Raw genomic sequence first — 24,855 nt, forward strand, 5'->3', positions numbered from 1 at the left:
CCTGGGTGAAACAACAACAATACTTTTATGCTGGCACCGGATCAAGTTACCTTGGTTATGTGAGTGCCGGACCTCTCCTACATTTTATATATATATATATATATATATACATACTTCATTTTTTATAGCAAATAGATTTATATCTAAGAGTTTCCTCCAAACACATGGTAAAATCTGTTTTTATTGTCACTTGTAGGAGAAAGAAGAGAGGAGAGATAGGAAGTGTAGGAAATGTAGGGCTAGAGATGTAGGGGTAAATGTACTGAAACTGCTAAAACAGAGAATTGGTGATGATGCCCATAACAACCAATCAGATGTTGATAGACAGAAAATGATAGGCACAATCTGATTGGTTGCTCTTGGCAACATCACTAATTATCTGTTTAAAAGCTTTCGTTAATTTACCCCTTACACTCATAGCCAAAAATTAATTTCTATGAGTTATCTTGAACCTCTTACTCACAATCAGAAAGGCTATTCAGGCATGATCATTCTTTTAAGAGTAACCCTGCAGAACACCTGCAGCAGATGCTTCTCCTGATGTTCCTTCCCTCTCTCCCCCTCCTGAACCCAATCCTCCTCTGTCCGAGAATGACAACTATTTCCCAATTATCACCACATTAGCAGTGCATGTATTAGGCATGTTTTGCCCATCTTCATAAACATCATACTTAGGGGAACATGTACTAAACAGTGATAAAAGTGGAGAAGTGAGTCAGTGGAGAAGTTGCCCATTGCAACCAATCAGCATTGATGTAACATTTAGAATTTGCATACTATAAAAATAGACACAAATTGTATAGTTCCGCCACAGGTTATCGTATCAGACTAAGACCTATAATGGATGATAGTCTGTTACCGACCATACTCGTAATTTTCACTTTGTGTGATAATAAAGTGTTGGTCAGTAGAAATACATGAACAAAAAAAGAGAAGAAAGAAACACTCTGTGCTGGGCACTCTTGTAAACGTTATTAGACAGTAAAACTTAACTTTTAATTATTTAATTAAGATAGTGTGACTAAAAGAAATAGTTTACCTTAATATTCCTGCGTAGTTACAAATTACTCTCATAGTTAGTAACCCAGGAGAAAAGATACTTAATAAATAATAATAATTATTAGCCTTGGTGAAAAATATTTAAGCGTAGTAGTACAACTACCCGGGTAGACCTGTCCATAAATAATATCTTGAGAAAGGTTTATTCCCAAGGGGATATCCTTTTAATTGGTCCCCTTCATTGCAATCAGTTTATGATATAAAAATTAGCAAAAAAATTGATTAAATTGTTGCCTATATGGGTTATCGAACACCTTCAGCTTTATAGTCAGGCAGTGGTGTCACCAGAAGGCATTTAATTCACCAGATTATTGTCTTTCAATCATTTAAGAATTCAATGAGTTTTAATACAAAACTCCTCTCTCTCAACATCTGTTAGGAGGAAGGAACACAGTAATTTAGCGTCCCCTATATCAGGGGGATCTGCTTTGCTGGAATCACACTAAAGCAGTAATTGTATTAGGTTTCTTGCATACCAACAAGAAACCTAATACAATTACTGCTTTAGTGTGATTCCAGCCAATCATACACTGCAATTAAACATTCCCAAGGACTACTTCTTAAACTTATGGTGCCCATACACTTGTGAGATGTCTGGTACAATTCTACGATTTCGACCGCATCTGTGAGATAAATCGCATGATTGTATGCACATCTTATGTACCATGCGACGCGATGCGCGGGCATGCCGGTCGAATCTCGCATCTCAAGATCTTACTTGCTGCACTTAATATTTATCGGATCGCACGTGTGATCGCATGCTGTTTTTACCACATTCGATTTATCGCACTGCGATGTGCGATCTGCGAGGTATTTAGCTCACTTCCTGGACACTCCCCTCCACCCATTTCTGGTCACCCAATTTCTGGTTGCAAGGGGTATGCGATAAATCGCAAGATTGTATGCACATTGAATGCACACAAAAAAACCACATCAACGCTTAGATAAAGCACTAGCCAATTAGCTTCTACTGTAGTTGCCATTTTACAAGATGTGTTTGAAAAATGACAGTTTGGAGCTCATTAGTTGGTACTTTATGTCTCGTTACTATCTCTATACAAACTTTGATACATCTCACCTTGAGACCTTTATCAGTTTTGGATGGACAATCCCTCTAAGCAAGATGCTTTGCAATGAGCTTAGAAATAGAGTGAGGCTATTATCACATTATACAAGAAGTAAAACTTTACCTGGTGGTCTTGTTATACTTGATGTTTGCATTGTTTTACTGATTGCAGTTGTGTTGGTTGTAAAATGTGTCTTTCTGTAAGGAGTTGTTCTGTTTTCAGTAACTGTAATATATTTCTTGGTGGTTGTTCCAATTTCTTTTGTGTTTGGTGTTACTCCACTGGTCCTATATCCTCCAGTCGGTTCTCTAACAGTCAGTCTGCTTTCTGTAGTATTTATTGATCTTTTTGTATCAATAGTCCCCATTGTTACATTGATATGACTTTCTTTTGTTGTAGTAATAGTTTTGTTACTTTTTAGGCTTGTTAATGTAGTTATTGTTGATACATTTGTGGATTTTGTAGTCTTTTCAGTAGATGATTTAGTAGTTGAGAGATAGGTTGGAATATCCCTGGCAATCACAGATTTATTTGTTGTACTTGGCCTCATTGTAACTTCTGCAGTTGTTTGTTTAGCATGTTCAGTCACTGTAGTTCCCATTGTGCTTGCTTCTGCAGTATAAAGTATGGCTGATACAGTCTGCAACGGCAATAAACCTATAATTGAAGTTGGGCCTGACATAGCTTTTGTAGCAACTTCTTTTTGTGTTTCCTTAGTTACAGCTGATGTTAATTCTGTAGTTAATGCACCTATACTGGTTGTGTTTACTGCCGTTGCAGCTTTTAAAGTTGTCACTATTTTTTTAATCTCCATATTTTTAGTAGTTGCCATCTCTGTAGGGAATGCAGATATTACAGCTGTGTTTATTGTCCTTGCTGTGGCAAGTGTTGATGCTGTAACATCCGTTGTCACTCCCGCTTTTGTAGAGTTAATTGTCAGCAGATCGATATTAATATCAGATGTTGGTAACTTTGGAAGTATTGTTGTTATGGGTTTTACAGTTGCTGTGCTTCTAGTGAACTCTTTTGTACCTTGTAAACTTGTTGCTATAAATGATCTTGTTGTATCCTTGGTAATTACAGCAGTAGATGTGTTTTCTGTGACTTTTGTTGTACTGTCTTTTGCTGCTCCCAAATTTGATGCATGAGATGCTGCAATTATAGCTCCCATGGTTGTGCTTGTTTTTTTCATTGCTGTAGTTGCAGACTTTGCTGCTCCCATATTTGATGTAAGAGATGCTGCAATTATAGCTCCCATGGTTGTGCTTGCCTTTTTCATTGCTGCAGTTGCATACTTTGCTGCTCCCAAATTTGATGCAAGAGATGTTGCAATTACTGCTCCCATGGTTATACTTGCATTTGTCTTTGCTGTAGTTGCAGACTCTACTGTATTTGCCATTGTTGAATTTTTTGTTTCTCCTACAGTTGTGATTTCTGTCACTCCTGTAAGTGATGTAGTTAAAACTGGTATGGTTTCTCTAGTTGATGTGACCTTAAGTTCAGTAAGAGGTTTAACATTTGTGGAAATTAACTTTTGTGCTGGTGTTTCAACAGGTTTGGATTCGGTAGTAGATATTTGGGCTGATGTTTTTATACTCTTTGAAAATGTTTTGTTTATATTTTCACTGGTTAACTCAGTTGTTGCTTTTGTAGTTGCAGATTTTTCTAAGTTGAAACTTGTTGTTTTTACATTTGTATTGTTTTCTATTGTTGCAGTATTTACAGCTGGTCTTGTTCTTTCTGTTAATGTTTCCGTATACAATCTGGTTGACATTGAACTGTCTATTACTGGTGATATTCTAGCATCTTTAGGTGTGTATGTTATTTCAGTAATTCCTCCTACAAATGATGTACCTGTATTCCATGTTGCTAAGATCTTATGCTCTGTGAACATCCCGGTACCAATCAGTGTTGTAGACTTTGCTGTAGTGGCAGTGAGTTGCACAGTTGAATCTTTGGTTGTTTCTGCTATGCTTCTAGTTGATGCAACTGTTTTTGCTGTTAGAAGAGCAATATTATCTATACCAGTTAAACCAGGAACAGATCCCATTGTTGTAATCATACTTGGTGTAGTTGTAATTTCTACTTCTATAGTGGGTAAACTTGGCCCTCTTGTATTTCCAGTATGTGATGTATTGTTCTCTTGTGTTTCTCTTGACAGTGTGATAATAGCACTTAATTCTGTACTTGGAATTGGTACAGTGACATTTTCTGTAGTTACAATTTTACTTTCTGTTGTTAATTGTGAAGTCAGTGGTAGTGTTGCTATTTCTGTTGCCATTGCCATTGTAGTTGAAGCCGTCGTACCTTCTTTATGCAATGTAGATTCTGTTGATGACATGGTAGATGATTCCACAATTCTCATACTTGATGTGGTTACACCTATTGTTGGAGCAATTGTATGCACAACGTCTACTAGAGGTGAATCTGATGGGTTTGTAGTTTCTGAAATTGTTGATATTTCAGTTGTAGTTTCAGTCTCTGTGGGAATTATTTCTGCAAATGTTGATGTAATGTCTTTAACTGTGCTGGCTGATGCTGATTCCACAGTTACTGCTGTTGCACTATGCTTTGAAGTGGCTAAAGTAGCTTCTGTTTCTGTGGTTGAAGTTCCTGTGATATCTGGATATATTGTTGTGACTTGTGCAGCTGTTGTTGTAGGTAGTGATGTTGTTATACCTGTAGTGGTTGAACTTTCAATTCCTGTAGATACTTCCTTTACGATTGTTGTTGCACCTATAGGTGAACTTTGTGCAACTGTTTGGGTTGTTGCTGTTTTTGTTGTAGAATCTGTAAACACTGTAGGTGAATCTTTTGTAAAGGTCATAGATGTTACCAACAAACTATCTGAAGAAGCTGCTTTAGCTTCTATATTAGTTGTTGTTTTTGTAGTGTTGTCAGATAACGCTGTGATATCTCCAGATGTTCCCGTAATTCCTATTGTTGTAAATTCTTCTTTTGTTTTATCAATAGTTGTCCCTCTTACTCTTGATGACATTTTTGTAGTTTCAGCCAATGTCCTTACAGCTTCTGTAGTTGTTCCTGTTGTTGTAGCTTCAGTATGTATTGTTATACCCTCTGAAGCGGTTCCTGTTATTAAAGCATCTGTAACTGTTATACCTTCTGAAGCTGTTCCTGGCATTTCTATTATAGTTGATTCTCTGTATTTAGCTGTTCCTGTTGTTGTAGCTTCAGTATGTATTGTTATACCATCGGAAGCTGGTCCTGTTATTAAAGCATCCATAACTGTTATACCTTCTGAAGCTGTTCCTGACATTAGTATTGTAGCTGATTCTCTGGATTTAGCTGTTCCTGTTGTTGTAGCATCAGTAAGTGTTGTTATACCTTCTGAAGCTGTTCCTGTTATTGTAGTATCCATAACTGTTATACCTTCTGAAGCTGTTCCTGTTATTGTAGTATCCATAACTGTTATACCTTCTGAAGCTGTTCCTGGCATGACTATTGTAGCTGATTCTCTGGATTTAGCTGTTCCTGTTGTTGTAGCATCAGTAAGTGTTGTTATACCTTCTGAAGATGTTCCTGTTATTGCAGTATCCATAACTGTTATACCTTCTGAAGCTGTTCCTGACATTAGTATTGTAGCTGATTCTTTGGATTTAGCTGTTCCTGTTGTTGTAGTGTCAGTAAGTTTTGTTATACCTTCTGAAGCTATTCCTGTTATTGTAGTATCCATAACTGTTATACCTTCTGAAGCTGTTCCTGGCATTACTATTGTAGTTGATTCTCTGGATTTAGCTGTTCCTGTTGTTGTAGCATCAGTAAGTGTTGTTATACCTTCTGAAGATGTTCCTGTTATTGCAGTATCCATAACTGTTATACCTTCTGAAGCTGTTCCTGACATTAGTATTGTAGCTGATTCTTTGGATTTAGCTGTTCCTATTCTCGTAGTATCAGTAAGTGTTGTTATACCTTCTGAAGCTGTTCCTGCTATTGTAGTATCCATAACTGTTATACCTTCTGAAGCTGTTCCTGGCATTACTATTGTAGTTGATTCTCTGGATTTGGCTGTTCCTGTTCTCGTAGTATCAGTAAGTGTTGTTATACCTTCTGAAGCTGTTCCTGTTATTGTAGAATCTATAACTGTTATACCTTGTGAAGCTGTTCCTGGCATTACTATTGTAGCTGATTCTCTGGATTTAGCTGTTCCTGTTGTTGTAGCATCAGTAAGTGTTGTTATACCTTCTGAAGCTGTTCCTGTTATAGTAGAATCCATAACTGTTATACCTTCTGAAGCTGTTCCTGCCATTACTATTGTAGCTGATTCTCTGGATATAGCTGTTACTGTTGTTGTAGTATCGGTAAGTGTTATACCTTCTGAAGCTGTTCCTGTTATTGTAGTATCCATAACTGTTATACCTTCTGAAGCTGTTCCTGGCATTACTATTGTAGCTGATTCTCTGGATATAGCTGTTACTGTTGTTGTAGTATCGGTAAGTGTTATACCTTCTGAAGCTGTTCCTGTTATTGTAGTATCCATAACTGTTATACCTTCTGAAGCTGTTCCTGGCATTACTATTGTAGTTGAGTCTCTGGATTTAGCTGTTCCTGTTCTCGTAGTATCAGTAAGTGTTGTTATACCTTCTGAAGCTGTTCCTGTTATTGTAGAATCCATAACTGTTATACCTTGTGAAGCTGTTCCTGCCATTACGTTTGTAGCTGATTCTCTGGATATAGCTGTTCCTGTTGTTGTAGCATCGGTAAGTGTTATACCTTCTAGTGTTTTAGTTGTAGATTTAGTTGCTGTTCCTATTTTTAGACCATTTGCAGATGATGTTGTACTATTTAAAGCCATTGCTATTGATGTTGTAACTTCTGTAGCTGTTACAACATCTGCAACCATGCTTGTTGTTATAGCATCACTAGATATTGATGTACTTGGTTCATCTTCTCTGATGGATAATGTTGTTGCATGTTTAGATACAGATAAAGCTTCTGAAGTTCTTGTTAGGGTATTTGTTGCACTTTCTGAATCTGTTGATGTTTTTGACATTGTAGTGCCTATGGCTTCTGATGTTAGCAATTCTGCATGTTTTCTATCTGTTGTAGATTCTGTATTTGATTTGGAACCATCTGTGGAGATTATAGGTGTTGCAGTGCTATAGGGAGCTGTTCCTATTGTAGATACTGTCATACGTTCTTTGACTGTTGTTGTTACTACAACTTCTTGAGCTGTTGTTGTTATTTTCATATCTGTAGTTGGTAAAGATACTTCTATAGATGTGTTGGTTGTTGAAACTGCTGTGGCATCTCTAGATGTTGATGTTACACTCTCTACAGCTTTTTCTTTTGTTGTGGCTGCTGTAGATATTGATTTACCTTCAGATGCTATGCTAGATGTTACTATTGATGTACCTCCTATAGATGATGTGGATACAGCACCTGGTGTTGAAGCATATATAGTTGTTCTTGTATCCTCTGCAGCTGGTGTTTCTGTTAATATAGTTGACATTTCTAAATTCGGGATGGTTCCAGTGTAATTTGCTATTCCCATTGTCTTAGCATCTGTAGATGTTTGTATACTACCTACAGTTGGTTCTAATGTTTTTATTGTACCCTGTGAAACAGATGTTTTTGCTAGAGCTTCTGTAATTGTACTTTTTGCAACATCTTTAGATGTTGTTTTACTTCCTGCTGGAATTGTTCCTCGTGGGGTTAATGTTATAGCTGCTACGGAAGCTGCTGTACTATCGTGAACTGTTCCTGTAGCTGCTACTATAGATTTTATTGAGAATGTTGTAACTCCAGCATCTCTTTGTGTTAGGGATATTATTGTAGATTGTATGGGTGTTTTGCTTTTTGCAGCTGTTATTGCTGTTGCAGTACCTGTATTTGGTGTTGAATTTTCTATAGAGGGTTCAGACGCCAATGTTTCTATGGCTTTTATAGATGTTTGTGCAACGGTTCCTGGATTTGCAGCAGCCATAAACACTGTAGAATATAAAGATTTTCCCGGTGTTGTAATTGTTGTACCTTCTACAGACATTCCTGTTGTGACTTCTATTGATGTTATAGATTCAGTTTGCTTAGATTTCTCTGTCGCAGGCAAGCCGGTTGATATTCTTGCATCTTTTACAATAGTTGCTGCTGTTGTGTCTTTTTCAGAGGTTGCTGTTACGGCTTGTAAAATAAAATTTTAAAAAAAATAAATTTTTTTTAGATTAAACTAAATTATAATAGATTGGGAAATTAACATTTCAGGGATGTTATAAACATGAATGTACTCAATTGTTATAAATATTCTGGGTAATCTAAAAACATGGTTTTATGACACAGTATAGACTAGTGGCCTGATGCAGTGTTGCAAATAAATTGGATGTGCAGAACAATATCCAAAAGTATTTACACTATTTGCAATATCTTTATAAATATATGTTTAATGCATTGCTGGCCCTGAATCATCCTATAAAGTTGATTTAATTGGCTAGCAAATAGAATGGAAAGAAAAGAATGATTATAAGTAGAATATATCTGTATAAATAAGACATATATCTAAAAAAAACAACAACCTTAAGGCGTATCAGGATATGTACTGTATTTGTCTGTGGTTGTATTCTGTTGGTTTGGCTCCCAGTAGTAACAGAGACAGTACTTGTACTTGTCAGAGGGGTGCAAAGACGCAAGAGGAAAAAGCTCTATTGTTATAGTGCACACTTTGGTCTATATTTGGTGAACGGTTTATTAAAAAATCATTTTTACTCATATACCTAATAAAAAGGTGAAAAAGTGAATGAAATCAAATTAAATAGTACCTAATAGAGAAACTGGTCTCAATAGAGAGAGGTCTCAATTTATTCTACAGATACTCAAATAATGATTGCTCTGCTAACAGTAAATCTAGGTTTGAAAAGTATATTGCACAGCTAACTTAAGAGTAACATTTTTGTGCTCTCTAGTACAGATTAAATGGTAAATGTCACACTTCAGAGATATAGGATACAGTCAAAACAGGGGTACTGTGGCTATGGCAGTCTAAAGAACCTCACATTTTTCAGCAAGACCTGACAGGGATCTGCAGGTCACAACCCTCTTACTGCCTCCTGGAGGTGACTGTTTGGGAGTATAGATATAATAAAGAATTAATGGACTAAGGGGATGGTCAGGAGAGCCAAGGTCAGTGTCACAAGCAGAGGAGCAAAAAAAGGGTACAGAAGCCAAGGTTGGGTTCACAAGCAGAGTTGCAGAATGAGGTACAAGCCGAGGTTGGTGTCACAGTCAGAGATGCAGAGTGAGGAACAAGCCGGAGTTCCATCAAACAAAGAGCAGAGGAATACTAGAGCACAGATTGGAGACCTGATCATTTGGAATAATATGGTGCACAGGGGGAGATTATATAGGCTGGGCAGTACACAGTTGGTGCCACGATGACATCAGTATGCTAGATGAACAACGGGCATATACTGCCTGCAGTTCCTGGTGACTACTGCTAGAGGGCACTAAGACATCACAGAAGACCAGGCAGCAGTTTAAGAAGATGAGATACATGAGCATATTCAGAAAATTCTTAAGGAACAAAGCCTTCCCAGTCAATTATAAAATAGAGTATTCCACAAGAGATTTTGGACTCAAGAGTCTTATTTACCTCAAAATATTCTTGATCTTAAAAACTGATAGGATGAGGATGACACTGAAGAGAAGAGAATTGATTTGAAACTAGATGCTTCCATACAGAAATATATAATTAATTGGGTTTTTATTGTGACTTGGGCAGCTCCAAATGGACTGCTACAAGACTGATCACATGGGATATCTTAAAGGGTCCAATGTACCATTGTGCAAACTTAATAGATCATACTTTCAAATGAAGATGTCTTGTAGAAAACCAAACTCTATCACCAGGATTAAGCTTTGGGACTTTCCCTCTTTTTCTGTTGGCAGAAAGTTTGTAGCATTTATAGGGCTTAAAAAGAATATTATTTTTTTTTTACTTGTGCACAAATACCATAAAAATGTGCACAGAAACTGGTTAGCAACACAAAATTCTGTGACTGTAAATGAAATGATATAGGAAATTGTGAATGCATACCTATACAGATTACGGATATATTAGGGCTTATTGCAAGTTATGATCTTTTGATTTTAGGTTATAATTCTGCCCCACTAAGATTTAAAGAATGCTCAGGAAGCCTGGAGGAAAGAGGATGGAGGGGTGGCATAATTTTATCACAGAGGACACATCTGAAGATTACTCTATTATGCTCTTTGGTACCAAAACAACAGGGCACATAACATAAACAGGGATCAAAGACCTCATGATATTTTATTTGTTTTGATGTAAATTTGATATTCTTAAAATAGCTGAGAGCTTCCAAAATCATAGCAATATATCTGAAGTTGTACAAAGGTCAGGTATGATTTAAGGACATCTAGAATATATGGTTTGGGAGAAATGAGGTATCTAACCAATCCCACATCCCAGAGCAGTCTTGCTTACAGTAATTTGATTCATGGGAATATACCAGATTTCATGTGGCTATTACAAAGAGGAAATTATGTACAGTTATTTGTACTTAAGTTAAAAGTTACATGGGTGTCCCTGCAAGGACTCTGGGTTATTTAACTGGTTAGCCATTCATTAGGGATTTGTTCACTATGGTGGTGGTGGTGGTGGTAGCTGGGGGGGGGGGGGGGCGGGGCAGTTGATAAAGGTTATTTGAACCTTTTGCTCTACTCTACTGTATGTCATACTTGTAGGATCAATGTTAAGTTAAAGGCTAGACCTGCATTTCCTGCCGTGCCTCCTGGCCAGAATAAGCCACATGTAAATTTTTCCTTTTTATTTTGAACTAACAACACACGTTTGTCTATGTAATCTGTATCCCTTTTTGTTTATATTATTTTTGTAACTAAGAATTGTACTCCCTTTATGTAAATCAAGGTTTCCATTATTATTCTAATTCATTATGCTCCAGTACTTTAAAAAGCTATTAGATCACTAATCTTACTCTGTAACTAATATTGATTTCTAGAAGCAGAGGGAGACCAAATAACTGAGTGCTATTTGCGGTTGCAAAGACAGTAGTTATAGAGTGTTACGGGGCCTGTGGATTCTTTGTATTATCGATGGGGGGGGGGGGGTGGAAGTATATAAGGTGTATGTTATAATGGACAGAGTGATAGAATATTTACTGTGAGTATTATATTTGTCTCTGCCTCCTTACATCATGACTTGGGGATCTGCACAATCACGATCCTAACGCTAGTGTAATACCACGCTGGGTAATTATTGGCTCTGGTAATAGTCAGTGCAAATCATGGATACCTACTGGAATTCCTGACAATACCAATTACAATGAAGAAAGGTGACACGTTACATGATTCATGATAGTGGAGTAGATGAGCAAACTTTGCTTGTGACAATAAATGAAGCCAATTGTTTTGAGCCGCAGTGAAGTAAATCTTCAGGAATTTTTCAAGATCCTCATTAACTCTCTCAGGGGTCAATTTACTAAAGCCTTGGATGGAGATAAAGTGGGCAGAGATAAAGTACCAACCAAACAGCTCCCAACTGTAATCTTTCAAACTCAGGATGTGGCACGGCAGTTAGGAGCTGATTGGCTGATACTTAATCTCCATCCACTTTATCTCCATCCAAGACTTAGTAAATAGACCCTCAGTCTGCCCATTTGACTGAGGGTGATATGCAGCTGAGAAAGACACATCAGGTAGGATACGGCAAGGCTCAGCACTATGACAGTTAATAAGTATGTTGATACCAGAGATGATGTCCAATTTAGGAATCTAAGGGGTATATTTACTAAAATTCGTATTTGTGCCGATTTGGAGGGAGATTAAACACGAATGACATCAAATGTGGGAATTTGCAACTTTTTGAATTTTTACGCCAAATTTACCATGCTGTCGTATTCTGCATTTTCGTTTTTTCCGATGTCGATGTAATTCGTAATTTCGGCCAGTGTTTTACGGGAGTGAATAGTAAAACACTGCCGACATTAACACAATGAATCTCGGCCGGATCTGTGAGATCCGTGCAGGGCTTCATTGTGCACTTTAAAAAAAAAAAAAAAAGTGTTAAAAATCTTTAAAAAAAATGCGTGGGGTCCCCCCTCCTAAGCAAAACCAGCCTCGGGCTCTTTGAGCCGGTCCTGGTTGAAAAAATATGGGAAAAAAATTCACAGGGGTTCCCCCATATTTGATCAACCAGCACCGGGCTCTGCGCCTGGTCCTGGTGCAAAAAATACGGGGGACAAAAAGCGTAGGGGTCCCCCGTATTTTTTGAACCAGCACCGGGCTCCACTAGTCAGAGAGATAATGCCACAGCCGGGGGACACTTTTATATAGGTTCCTGCGGCCCTGGCATTAAATTACTAACTAGTCACCCCTGGCCGGGGTACCCTGGAGGAGTGGGGACCCCTTAAATCAAGGGGTCCCCCCTCCAGCCACCCAAGGGCCAGGGGTGAAGCCCGAGGCTGTCCCCCCCATCCAAGGGCGGAGGATGGGGGGCTGATAGCCTTGTGAAAAAATAAGAATATTGTTTTTGTAGCAGTACTATAAGTCCCAGCAAGCCTCCCCCACAAGCTGGTACTTGGAGAACCACAAGTACCAGCATGCGGAGGAAAAACAGGCCCGCTGGTACCTGTAGTACTACTACAAAAAAAATACCCAACAAAAAACAGGACACACACACCGTGAAAGTAAAACTTTATTACATACATGCACACCTACATACATACATACTTACCTATGTTCACACAATGCTCGGTCCACTTCTCCATGTAGACTCCATGGGGTACCTGTGAAAATAATTATACTCACTTAATCCAGTGTAGCTTGTGTTCTCTTTATAATCCACGTACTTGGCAAAAAAAACAAACCGGAAACCCAAACCACGCACTGAAAGGGGTCCCATGTTTACACATGGAACCCCTTTCCCCAACTGCCGGGACCCCCCCTGACTCCTGTCAAATTGCGTGGGGTCCCCCCTCCTAAGCAAAACCAGCCTCTGGCTCTTTGAGCCGGTCCTGGTTGAAAAAATATGTGAAAAAAATTGACAGGGGTTCCCCCATATTTGATCAACCAGCACCGGGCTCTGCGCCTGGTCCTGGTGCAAAAAATACGGGGGACAAAAAATATGGGGGACAGGGGTCCCCCATATTTTTTGAACCAGCACCGGGCTCCACTAGTCAGAGAGATAATGCCACAGCCGGGGGACACTTTTATATAGGTCCCTGCGGCCCTGGCATTAAATCACTAACTAGTCACCACTGGCCAGGGTACCCTGGAGGAGTGGGGACCCCTTAAATCAAGGGGTCCCCCCCTCCAGCCACCCAAGTGCCATGGGTGAAGCCCGAGGCTCTCCCCTCCATCCAAGGGTGGCGGATGGGGGCTGATAGCCTTGTGAAAAAATTAGAATATTGTTTTTTGTAGCAGTACTACAAGTCCCAGCAAGCCTCCCCCGCAAGCTGGTACTTGTAGTACTACTACAAAAAAATACCCAACAAAAAACAGGACACACACACCGTGAAAGTAAAACTTTATTACATACATGCACACCTACATACATACATACTTACCTATGTTTACACGATGCTCGGTCCACTTCTCCATGTAGACTCCACGGGGTACCTGTGAAAATAATTATACTCACATAATCCAGTGTAGCTTGTGTTCTCTTTATAATCCACGTACTTGGCAAAAAAACAAACCGGAAACCCGAACCACGCACTGAAAGGGGTCCCATGTTTACACATGGGACCCCTTTCCCCGACTGCCGGGACCCCCCCTGACTCCTGTCAAAGAGGGTCCCTTCAGCCAATCAGGGAGCGCCACGTCGTGGCACTCTCCTGATTGGCTGTGCGCTCCTGTCGTGTCAGTGAGACTGCGCACTGAAGATACAATGTAGCGCATGGGCGCTCCATTGTATCCAATGGTGGGAACTTTGCAGTCAGCGGTTGACCGCGAGTAACCTCAACCGCTGACCGCAAAGTTCCCACCATTGGATACAATGGAGCGCCCATGCGCTACATTGTATCTTCAGTGCGCAGTCTAACTGACACTACAGGAGCGCACAGCCAATCAGGAGAGTGCCACGACGTGGCGCTCCCTGATTGGCTGAAGGGACCCTCTTTGACAGGAGTCAGGGGGGGTCCCGGCAGTCGGGGAAAGGGGTCCCATGTGTAAACATGGGACCCCTTTCAGTGCGTGGTTCGGGTTTCCGGTTTGTTTTTTTGCCAAGTACGTGGATTATAAAGAGAACACAAGCTACACTGGACTATGTGAGTATAATTATTTTCACAGGTACCCAGTGGAGTCTATATGTAGGTGTGCATGTATGTAATAAAGTTTTACTTTCACGGTGTGTGTGTCCTGTTATTTGTTGGGTATTTTTTTTGTAGTAGTACTACAGGTACCAGTGGGCCCGATTTTCCACTGCATGCTGGTACTTGTGGTTCTCCAAGTACCAGCTTGTGGGGGAGGCTTGCTGGGACTTGTAGTACTGCTACAAAAAACAATATTCTTATTTTTTCACAAGGCTATCAGCCCCCCATCCGCCGCCCTTGGATGGGTGGACAGCCTCGGCTTCGCCCCTGGCCCTTGGGTGGCTGGAGGGGGGGACCCCTTGATTTAAGGGGTCCCCACTCCTCCAGGGTACCCCGGCCAGTGGTGACTAGTTAGTGATTTAATGCCACGGCCGCAGGGACATATATAACAGTGTCCGCCGGCTGTGGCATTATCTCTCTGACTAGTGGAGCCCGGTGCTGGTTCAAAAAATACGGGGGACCCCTACGCTTTTTGTCCCCCGTATTTTTTGCACCAGGACCAGGCGCAGAGCCCGGTGCTGGTTGATAAAATATGGGGGCACCCGTGTCAATTTTTTCACCATATTTTTTCAACCAGGACCGGCTCAAAGAGCCCGAGGCTGGTTTTGCTTAGGAGAGGGGACCCCACGCATTTTTTTATAAAATTTTTTACACTTTCCCACCCCTTCCCACTGATAAACATGCACGGATCTCACGGATCCGTGCATGCCTATCAGAACACGGTAAAAAAAAGCAGGTCTATTTTAAAACTGCTTTTTTTTAACGATTTTTGGAGGTCATTCCGAGTTGTTCGCTCGCAAGCGGATTTTAGCAGATTTGGTCATGCTAAGCCGCCGCCTACTGGGAGTGAATCTTAGCATCTTAAAATTGCGAACGATGTATTCGCAATATTGCGATTACACACCTCGTAGCAGTTTCTGAGTAGCTCCAGACTTACTCGGCATCTGCGATCATTTCACTGCTTGTCGTTCCTGGTTTGACGTCACAAACACACCCAGCGTTCGCCCAGACACTCCTCCGTTTCTCCGGCCACTCCTGCGTTTTTTCCGGAAACGGTAGTGTTTTTTTCCACACGCCCATAAAACGGCCTGTTTCCGCCCAGTAACACCCATTTCCTGTCAATCACATTACGATCGCCAGAACGATGAAAAATCCGTGAGTAAAATTACTAAGTGCATAGCAAATTTACTTGGCGCAGTCGCAGTGCGAACATTGCGCATGCGTATTAAGCGGAAAATCGCTGCGATGCGAATATTTTTACCGAGCGAACAACTCGGAATGAGGGCCTTTATTTTTTCACGGCAGTGTTTGGCTATTGCCGGCAGTGTTTGTGAAATAGAATTTTTAGTAAATAACCGAGTTGTATCAAATAACAGCCGTATTTGACCGATGGTGTATTCATTCATATTTTTTTTCTTTGACTTCAAAAAAAATACGAATACCCTCATCACTGCCGAGATTTGAGTTTATTAAATTCCCGAGATGACACTTTGAAGAAAATACACCAAATCGGTCAAAATCGGGAGCTTAGTAAATATACCCCTACGGGGTATATTTACTAAAATTCGTATTTGTGCCGATTTGGAGGGAGATTAAACATGAATGACATCGAATGTGTGAATTTGCAACTTTTTGATTTTTTTACGCCAGATTTACTATGCTGTCGTATTCTGCATTTTCGTTTTTTCCGATGTCGATGTAATTGGTAATTTCGGCCAGTGTTTTACGGGAGTGAATAGTAAAACACTGCCGACATTAACACAATGAATCTCGGCCGGATCTGTGAGATCCGTGCAGGGCTTCATTGTGCACTTTAAAAAAAAAAAAAAAAAGTGTTAAAAATCCTGAAAAAAAATGCGTGGGGTCCCCCCTCCTAAGCAAAACCAGCCTCTGGCTCTTTGAGCCGGTCCTGGTTGAAAAAATATGGGGAAAAAATTGACAGGGGTTCCCCCATATTTGATCAACCAGCACCGGGCTCTGCGCCTGGTCCTGGTGCAAAAAATACGGGGGACAAAAAGCGTAGGGGTCCCCCATATTTTTTGAACCAGCGCCGGGCTCCACTAGTCAGAGAGATAATGCCACAGCCGGGGGACACTTTTATATAGGTCCCTGCGGCCCTGGCATTAAATCACTAACTAGTCACCCCTGGCCAGGGTACCCTGGAGGAGTGGGGACCCCTTAAATCAAGGGGACCCCCCTCCAGCCACCCAAGGGCCATGGGTGAAGCCCAAGGCTGTCCCCTCCATCAAAGGGCGGCGGATGGGGGGCTGATAGCCTTGTGAAAAAATAAGAATATTGTTTTTTGTAGCAGTACTACAAGTCCCAGCAAGCCTCCCTGGCAAGCTGGTACTTGGAGAACCACAAGTACCAGCATGCGGTGGAAAAACGGGCCCGCTGGTACCTGTAGTACTACTACAAAAAAAATACCCAACAAAAAACAGGACACACACACCGTGAAAGTAAAACTTTATTACATACATGCACACCTACATACATACATACTTACCTATGTTCACACGATGCTCGGTCCACTTCTCCATGTAGACTCCACGGGGTACCTGTGAAAATAATTATACTCACATAATCCAGTGTAGCTTGTGTTCTCTTTATAGTCCACGTACTTGGCAAAAAAACAAACCGGAAACCCGAACCACGCACTGAAAGGGGTCCCATGTTTACACATGGGACCCCTTTCCCCAACTGCCGGGACCCCCCCTGACTCCTGTCAAAGAGGGTCCCTTCAGCCAATCAGGGAGCGCCACGTCGTGGCACTCTCCTGATTGGCTGTGCGCTCCTGTAGTGTCAGTGAGGCTGCGCACTGAAGATACAATGTAGCGCATAGGCGCTCCATTGTATCCAATAGTGAGAACTTTGCGGTCATCGGTTGAGGTTACTCGCGGTCAACTGCTGACTGCAAAGTTCCCACCATTGGATACAATGGAGCGCCCATGCGCTACATTGTGTCTTCAGTCGTATCAAATAACAGCCGTATTTGACCGATGGTGTATTCATACGTATTTTTTTTCTTTGACTTAAAAAAAAATACGAATACCCTCATCACTGCCGAGATTTGAGTTTAGTAAATCCCCGAGATGACACTTTGAAGAAAAAACACCAAATCGGTCAAAATCGGGAGCTTAGTAAATATACCCCTAAGTATTTTTACTGGCAAATCGCCTGTCAGCTCTCAACACATTACAAAATTATGCAAAGTCTGCATTCATAGGGTCAGCTGAAATAATCCAGACAATGACAAATAAAGAACAGTAGCAGGTATGGTAGGAGAATACCTTTTCAATTGGTATGTGAATTAAAGTTACGTTTTGATTAGTCTTTCACCAAATGTAAAAAAAAACATATGCCCCAGAAAGACAGGTTATTTTCTCCTGCATATTTGCACCTCTCTAGCAACAAAAAGAATGTATATTAATAATGCTTCTTCCGATATTCATTCAGGACCATCTATTTTACTTAAGAGAAATGATCAGCTCCTGTGTGATCATAATCATATACAGTAGACCCTACACTACAGTATGCACAGTACCAAAGTTGCTTTGTCCAAACAGAGAAAAGTGTACAGTACTGCACATTGCTGACCACAGTGAAGCGTAGAGTCAAAATAGATGGTCAGTTTTTGTTCATGTAATATTGTGTTCTGCAGAGCATTTATTGCAGAGTAATGTCACGTGTCTTCAGTGTGTACTGCATCTCTACAGCCAGGGTAGCCATGGGGGGGGGGGGGGGGGGGGCAGGGGGGGGAGGGACTGGTGTCCCGGGCCCTTACAGAGAGGGGGGCCCAGCCCTGGCTCCTACTGCCAATACCTGTAGAGCCGCACCAGTCTGTGAATCAACAGCAGGCTGATGCATAGGGAGGACTTTTTAAAACAAGCCTTTAACTGCACAACAGCTCTCTGTGAGCTGTTCCTGTAGTTGCGCAACGCTCCACCTATATGTAACGTCACAATGTATAATATCACATAGGGGTGGAGCAGTGCGGCAGAATAATTTTTTTTGGAGGGAGGGGCCCTGTCTCATTTGTCAGTCCCGGGCCCAACAATTTCTGATGGCAGCCCTGTCTACAGCACATAGATGAAAGTGAAACTACCATATCAGAGCAAATCAGAAAATAGGCTTTTACTATGTGCCTCATTCAAGGTTGATTGCAAAACAACATTTCCTCTAATGGGCAAAACCATGTGCACTGCAGTTGGGGCAGATATAACATGTGCAGAGAGAGTTAGATTCGGGTGGGTTATATTGTTTCTGTGCAGGGTAAATACTGGCTGCTTTATTTTTACACTGCAATTTAGATTTCAGTTTGGACACACCCCACCCAAATCGAACTCTCTCTGCACATGTTATATCTGCCCCATCTGCAGCGCAGCATGGTTTTGCCCATTAGAGGAAAATATTGTTTTGCAATCAACCTTGAATTAGGCCCTCTATGCCGAACATTTATACAAAGATTAAGTACCTTAGTTTTTCTTACCTATGTGCTTGGTAACAATCTCTCTCTATAAAAAAAAGAATACAAGGAAAATATGAATTTCAGAGCATCACTGAAGGCATATGTATTAAAACCTATGTTCAACATATACTTAAAATCTTGAATATTGGTTTAAACCACAGCTGCTTCCATTGTACCTCATGTATAGTGCACTGCAATATAAATTGGTTCTGCATTGGTACACTAAGATGGTTTGTGCTATATACATTACGGCATCTGCTGACTCTACATTCACGAGAAATGCTTCCACAAAGTAGATGTGGAAAAAAGTCCAACCTCCCATTACTCTATCCATGGGAACTATATTTATTATACTGATGTAGCTGCTCGCATATACGGTGCGGCTTTTCACACCTACAACTAGATTGCCACAGGAAGCGTGCTAGTTTATGGGCATGTGCATATATTCACAACTGCAGGACATACACAATATATTACCTAGTCGCTGGTGTGAATAGATGCAGCTGGGTGCATCTGGTCCTTGCTGCGATACATGTGCACATGTGCACGCATTGCAGCAACAATGAGTGTGGCTCAGAGGCGGAACTACCGCCAGTGCAACCAGTGCGTTGCACTGGGGCCCGCCTCTGTCCAGGGGCCCAAAGCATGTAATGAGTCAAACTAACTCATTACATGCCGCTGTGCGCTGCGGGCAACCGCTGCCCGCAGCGCACAGCCGCCCGGACAGAGAGGAGAGGAGCAGCGGTACGGGGGAGAAGGAGGAGGAGGGAGCCGAAGGAGGGAGCTTTACTACTGGTGGAGGCGCTGCTGCTGCTGGCCCTCTGCTTCACTATAGGCTGTCTTCCGAGAACAGCCTATAGTGAAGCAGAGGGGCAGCAGCAGCAGCGCCTCCACCAATGACACAGCGCTGCTGCGGCTCCCTCCTCCACCTCCCTCCTCCTCCTTCTCTCCAGCCCGGGAATCACCTGACGCTGCACCAAGGTGCCTGAGCCAGCGGAGACGCCGGAGAGGGTAAGTATAATTCTTTCTTTCTGTCTCTTTCTTTCTGTCTCTTTCTTTCTTTGTTGGGACTGCCTGCCGCTATGTGTAAAAATGGGGGACTGCCTGCCGCAATGTGTAAAAAGGGGGAATCTGCCTGCCGCAATGTGTAAAAATGGGGAATCTGCCTGCCGCAATGTGTAAAAAGGGGGGACTGCCTGCCGCAATGTGTAAAAAGGGGGGACTGCCTGCCGCTATGTGTAAAAATGGGGAATCTGCCTGCCGCTATGTGTAAAAAGGGGGAATCTGCCTGCCGCTATGTGTAAAAAGGGGGAATCTGCCTGCCGTAATGTGTAAAAAGGGGGAATCTGCCTGCCGTAATGTGTAAAAAGGGGGACTGCCTGCCGCAATGTGTAAAAAGGGAGAATCTGCCTGCCGCAATGTGTAAAAATGGGGAATCTGCCTGCCGCAATGTGTAAAAATGGGGGACTGCCTGCCGCAATGTGTAAAAAGGGGGAATCTGCCTGCCGCAATGTGTAAAAAGGGGGGACTGCCTGCCGCTATGTGTAAAAATGGGGAATCTGCCTGCCGTAATGTGTAAAAAGGGGGACGCTGTCTGCCGTAATGTGTAACAAGGGCACGCTGTCTGCCGTAATGTGTAAAAAGGGGACGCTGTCTGCCGTTATGTGTAAAAAGTGCACGCTGTCTGCCGTAATGTGTAAAAAGGGGGACGCTGTCTGCCGTTATGTGTAAAAAGTTTACGCTGTCTGCCGCTATGTTTAACAAGGGCACGCTGTCTGCCGTTATGTGTAAAAAGTGTACGCTGTCTGCCGCTATGTGTAACAAGGGCACGCTGTCTGCCGTTATGTGTAAAAAGTGTACGCTGTCTGCCGCTATGTGTAACAAGGGCACGCTGTCTGCCGTTATGTATAAAAAGGGGACGCTGTCTGCCGTAATGTGTAAAAAGGGGGATGCTGTCTGCCGTAATGTGTAAAAAGGGGGACGCTGTCTGCCGTAATGTGTAAAAAGGGGATGCTGTCTGCCGTAATGTGTAAAAAGAGGAATCTGTCCGCTGTAAGGTGTAAAAGGTGTAGTGGTGCTACTGTGCGGCGTAATTTGAAGAATGGAGACTACTGTGCACCGTTTTATGAATTGGTATTATTTTGTGGCCACACCCCTTCCCCACGAAGCCACGCCACTATGTATTTTTGCGTGCGCCTACGGCGCGCAATGCCCCTGTTTTACATGCAGGGGTGGGGCTCCGATGCCGTTTCTTGCACACAGTGCTAAAATGTCTAGTTACGGCACTGTTGCTAGGTATCCATTTCTCTGGCCCTGAGCAGGTCCCCCCTCACCAGATCCTCTCCAGGGGTGAGGGGGTGGACTTGGATGGGATGAGGGGGGGAGGGGCAAAGCATTTTGTCGCACCTGGGCCCACCGCTCGCTAGTTCCGCCACTGGTGTGGCTCATTGGCGTTTCTATAATGGGTGCAATGGGTGCGGTGCACACGGGCCTCTGGGTCCAGGGGGGCCACACTGCATGCACTGTACCCATTTAAATACTTACCTTTCCGGAGTCCAGCATCGGGGTGCTGCGATCACATTGGAAATCGCCACCAAAATGGCCACGTGGCACGTGTATGATCTGAAAATCACCCCACAATGGCCCTCATTCCGAGTTGTTCGCTCATTATTTTTCATCGCATCGCAGCGATTTTCAGCAAACTGCGCATGTGCAATGTTCGCACCGCGGCTGCGCCAAGTAAATTTGCTAAGAAGTTTGGTATTTTACTCACGGCTTAACGAAAAAATGTCTTTGTTCTGGTGATCGGAGTGTGATTGACAGGAAGTGGGTGTTTCTGGGCGGAAACTGGCCGTTTTAAGGGAGTGTGTGAAAAAACGCTGCCGTTTCTGGGAAAAACGCGGGAGTGGCTGGAGAAACGGGGGAGTGTCTGGGCGAACGCTGGGTGTGTTTGTGACATCAAACCAGGAACGAAAAGGACTGAACTGATCGCAGTGGCAGAGTAAGTATCGAGCTACTCGGAAACTGCAAAGAAATTTCTGATCGCTATTCTGTTCGCTATTTTACGATTCTTTCGTTCGCTAATCTGCAAAGCTAAGATTCACTCCCAGTAGGCGGCGGCTTAGCGTGTGCACTGCTGCGAAAAGCTGCTAGCGAGCGAACAACTCGGAATGAGGGCCAATGTGCCCACTGCAGGGGTGTATCTAGAGGTCCAAGTGCCACTGGCAAAGTAAGGGACTGGCGCCCCCTATATTTCAAATAGGGAAGGTGCATGTGCAAAAAATGGACATGATCTTGTGGGGCATGACCATACAATAGTTCCCCCAATTCAAATTACACTACACAGTAGTAACCCTTATACACATCATGCCCATACAGTAGCAGTTCCCTTTACACATTATGCCCACACAGTAATTCTTATAACACAGAGGAGATATCAGCAGTGCCTTGCCTGGCTGAGGACACAATGCCACCCAAGGCCAGGTAGTATAATCAAATAGTAGTGCAAAGAAGTGCAATGCAGTGCACTACCCAGTGCTGCAAGTATAAAAAAAATTGTTAGTGGTACTGTGTCCGTGCGCCAAAGGCGCGCATGCCCCAAAAAATGGGTGTGGCCACATTCCACATGGGGAGTGGTCAATGAAAATTCGGGCATGATACACATATGACCCCAATACTGCAGTGCCAGATACACATATGCCCCCAATAGTGCCAGATACACATATGCCCCCACAGTGCCAGATACACATATGCCCTCACAGTGCCAGATACACACATGCCCCCATAGTGCCAGATATGCCCTCACAGTGCTAGATATGCTCCCACAGTGCTAGATATGCCCTAACAGTGCCAGATACACATATTCCCCCACATTGCCAGATATGCCCCTGACAGCAAGGGTTGCTGGGAGTTGTAGATTATTTTCAGTTTCTTCCCTGTAGTGCATTGCGGTGCCGGACACCGGAGCCAGCTCCTGCCTGCTGAGCGATCCTCCACCCTCCATCCCAGGCAATGCACAGGCAGTTCAGCACAGCAGGTATTGCCAGACACTACGGCTTAAGGGATACAACCCATTGCGCCCCCTGCTTGGCTGGCACCCCTGGTGAGTGCCATCGTGGCCAATGGGTAGATACGCCCCTGGCCCACTGCACCCCTTTTCTCATTTAAATAATATAATTCTATCAAATACAACATACTGTATACTGGGGATGCGGTTATGATCCGTCGTTCAGGATCCTGGCATTCAGCATACCGACACAGGAATCCCGGTAGCCATAATGCCGGCAGGGGGACCAGGGCTATTTCCCAACACCCATAAAGTGGGAATAGAGCCTGTGGCGAGCACAGCAAGCCACCGAGCCTGCAAGGGGCTTCGTTGTTCTCACCCACCTGCCGACATTCTGGCGGCCCGTATCCCGACTGCCGGTAAAGCATACCCAACGCGGGTATAGTATTGTATGCCAGCGGCCGGGCTCCCGGCGACCAGCATACCGGTGCCGGGAGCCCGACCGCTGGCATACTGACAGCGTGGTGAGCGCAAATGAGCCCCTTGCAGGCTCGCTGCGCTCGCCACGCTGCGGGCACGGTGGCGTGCTATGCGCGCCACGCTATTTATTCTCCCTCCAGGGGGTCGTGGACCCCCACGAGGGAGAATATCTGTCGGTATGCCGGGTGTCGGGATTCCGGCGCCAGTATACTGTGCGCCGGGATCCCGACATTCGGCAACCTGAAGACCACTCCCCAACGCGTATACTACACTGCTCTAGCAGAAAATGACATGCACCTGCACAAATCAACACTCACTACAAATAAGAATTTTGTGGGGTCCAAAGTTTAAGTAATAGGCATAAAGTACTTTAAAGGAACACTTACCTGTACTGGTTCCAGTCTTCCTAAATTGATTTTAACTACAAAAGAAATAAGATACTATTAAAATCTCCAATTTTTGTGACACAGATACTCTCAGTTTATCTGTCCTTTTTTGGTGACTTAAATTTATCGCTCTGATCATTTCTAACGGAGATAAATTATCAGCATATAAAATAGGAATCAAAAGAAATTATTTTGTATTTGAATCTGTAGATCAAAGATTTTTGAAGGCGCAGTACGATTGACATGCTGCTGGCATGCTGGCCATGTTTTCTGGGTGAGTCAAAGTCAGTGGCTGCGTCCTCGGATGCAGTTTCACTGGCTCCGGCTGTATAGTTTTTCATACAGTACATGACCCATTCCATTAGGTATAAAATGCTCTGTTCCTGTTTTTTCTTGCCAGTGGCAGTCACAGGGGTGGGGCTGCAGCACAGTCCAAAACTCAAACAGGGGAGCCACACCAACTGCCAGTGATTCCCGGCCAGCGATGTTTGGCAGTGTTTGGGGCAGTAGTTGGTGTGGCTCCCCTATTTGAATTTTAGACTGTGCTGCAGCCCCACCTCTGCAGCCACCACTGGAAGAAAGTCCAGGAAAAGATCACTTTGTACCTAATGGAATGGGTCATGTTGGAGGGTATGAGTTTTGCAGGACATCCTATGTAACCTGAGGGTTACCTAGATGTCTAATCAGGCCAGTGATGTTCAGACAGATGATCCAATGTTGCGTCTTGGGATTCAGGCAACAGATCACACAGGCCGGCAGTAAGCATCTTTTTATACAAGACAGCTCCTGCGGCTTCTGTATACTCCCGGACACTGCATACTAACACACAGCGCCAGTGACATTTGTATCCATCTCTGAATATGCCCCAGAGTTCCCAATCATCCAAATCAGTTAGTTATTAGTTTCATTATCAAAAAACCACTACTTCATACCATACTTGCCTACCCTCCCGGAATGGGCGGGAGGCTCCCGAAAATCGGGTGACCCTCCCGGCCCCCCGGAAGGGCAGACAAGTCTCCCGATTTCAGCGGTCACCCCCTGCCCGGCTGCCCACTTAGCGAGTAAAGTGGGCGGTCCGAGCCGGTGATGA

At 43.1% G+C, this 24,855-nt stretch overlaps 1 protein-coding gene across 1 annotated transcript in view; it reads right to left on the reverse strand.

The window, feature by feature from the left end:
- Nucleotides 1–24,855, reverse strand: part of LOC134949932 (serine-rich adhesin for platelets-like) — a 91,960-nt gene that overhangs the window by 37,469 nt on the left and 29,636 nt on the right. The window contains exons 5-7 of the mRNA XM_063938618.1: nt 23,766–23,800; nt 18,915–18,939; nt 2,250–8,264 (exon numbers count right to left, since the gene is read on the reverse strand). Of these exons, the coding sequence (XP_063794688.1) occupies nt 2,250–8,264; nt 18,915–18,939; nt 23,766–23,800 (6,075 nt within the window). The remainder of the gene's footprint in view (nt 1–2,249; nt 8,265–18,914; nt 18,940–23,765; nt 23,801–24,855) is intronic.

The sequence above is a fragment of the Pseudophryne corroboree genome, chromosome 8 (genome assembly GCF_028390025.1).
Source record: "Pseudophryne corroboree isolate aPseCor3 chromosome 8, aPseCor3.hap2, whole genome shotgun sequence".
NCBI lineage: Eukaryota > Metazoa > Chordata > Amphibia > Anura > Myobatrachidae > Pseudophryne > Pseudophryne corroboree.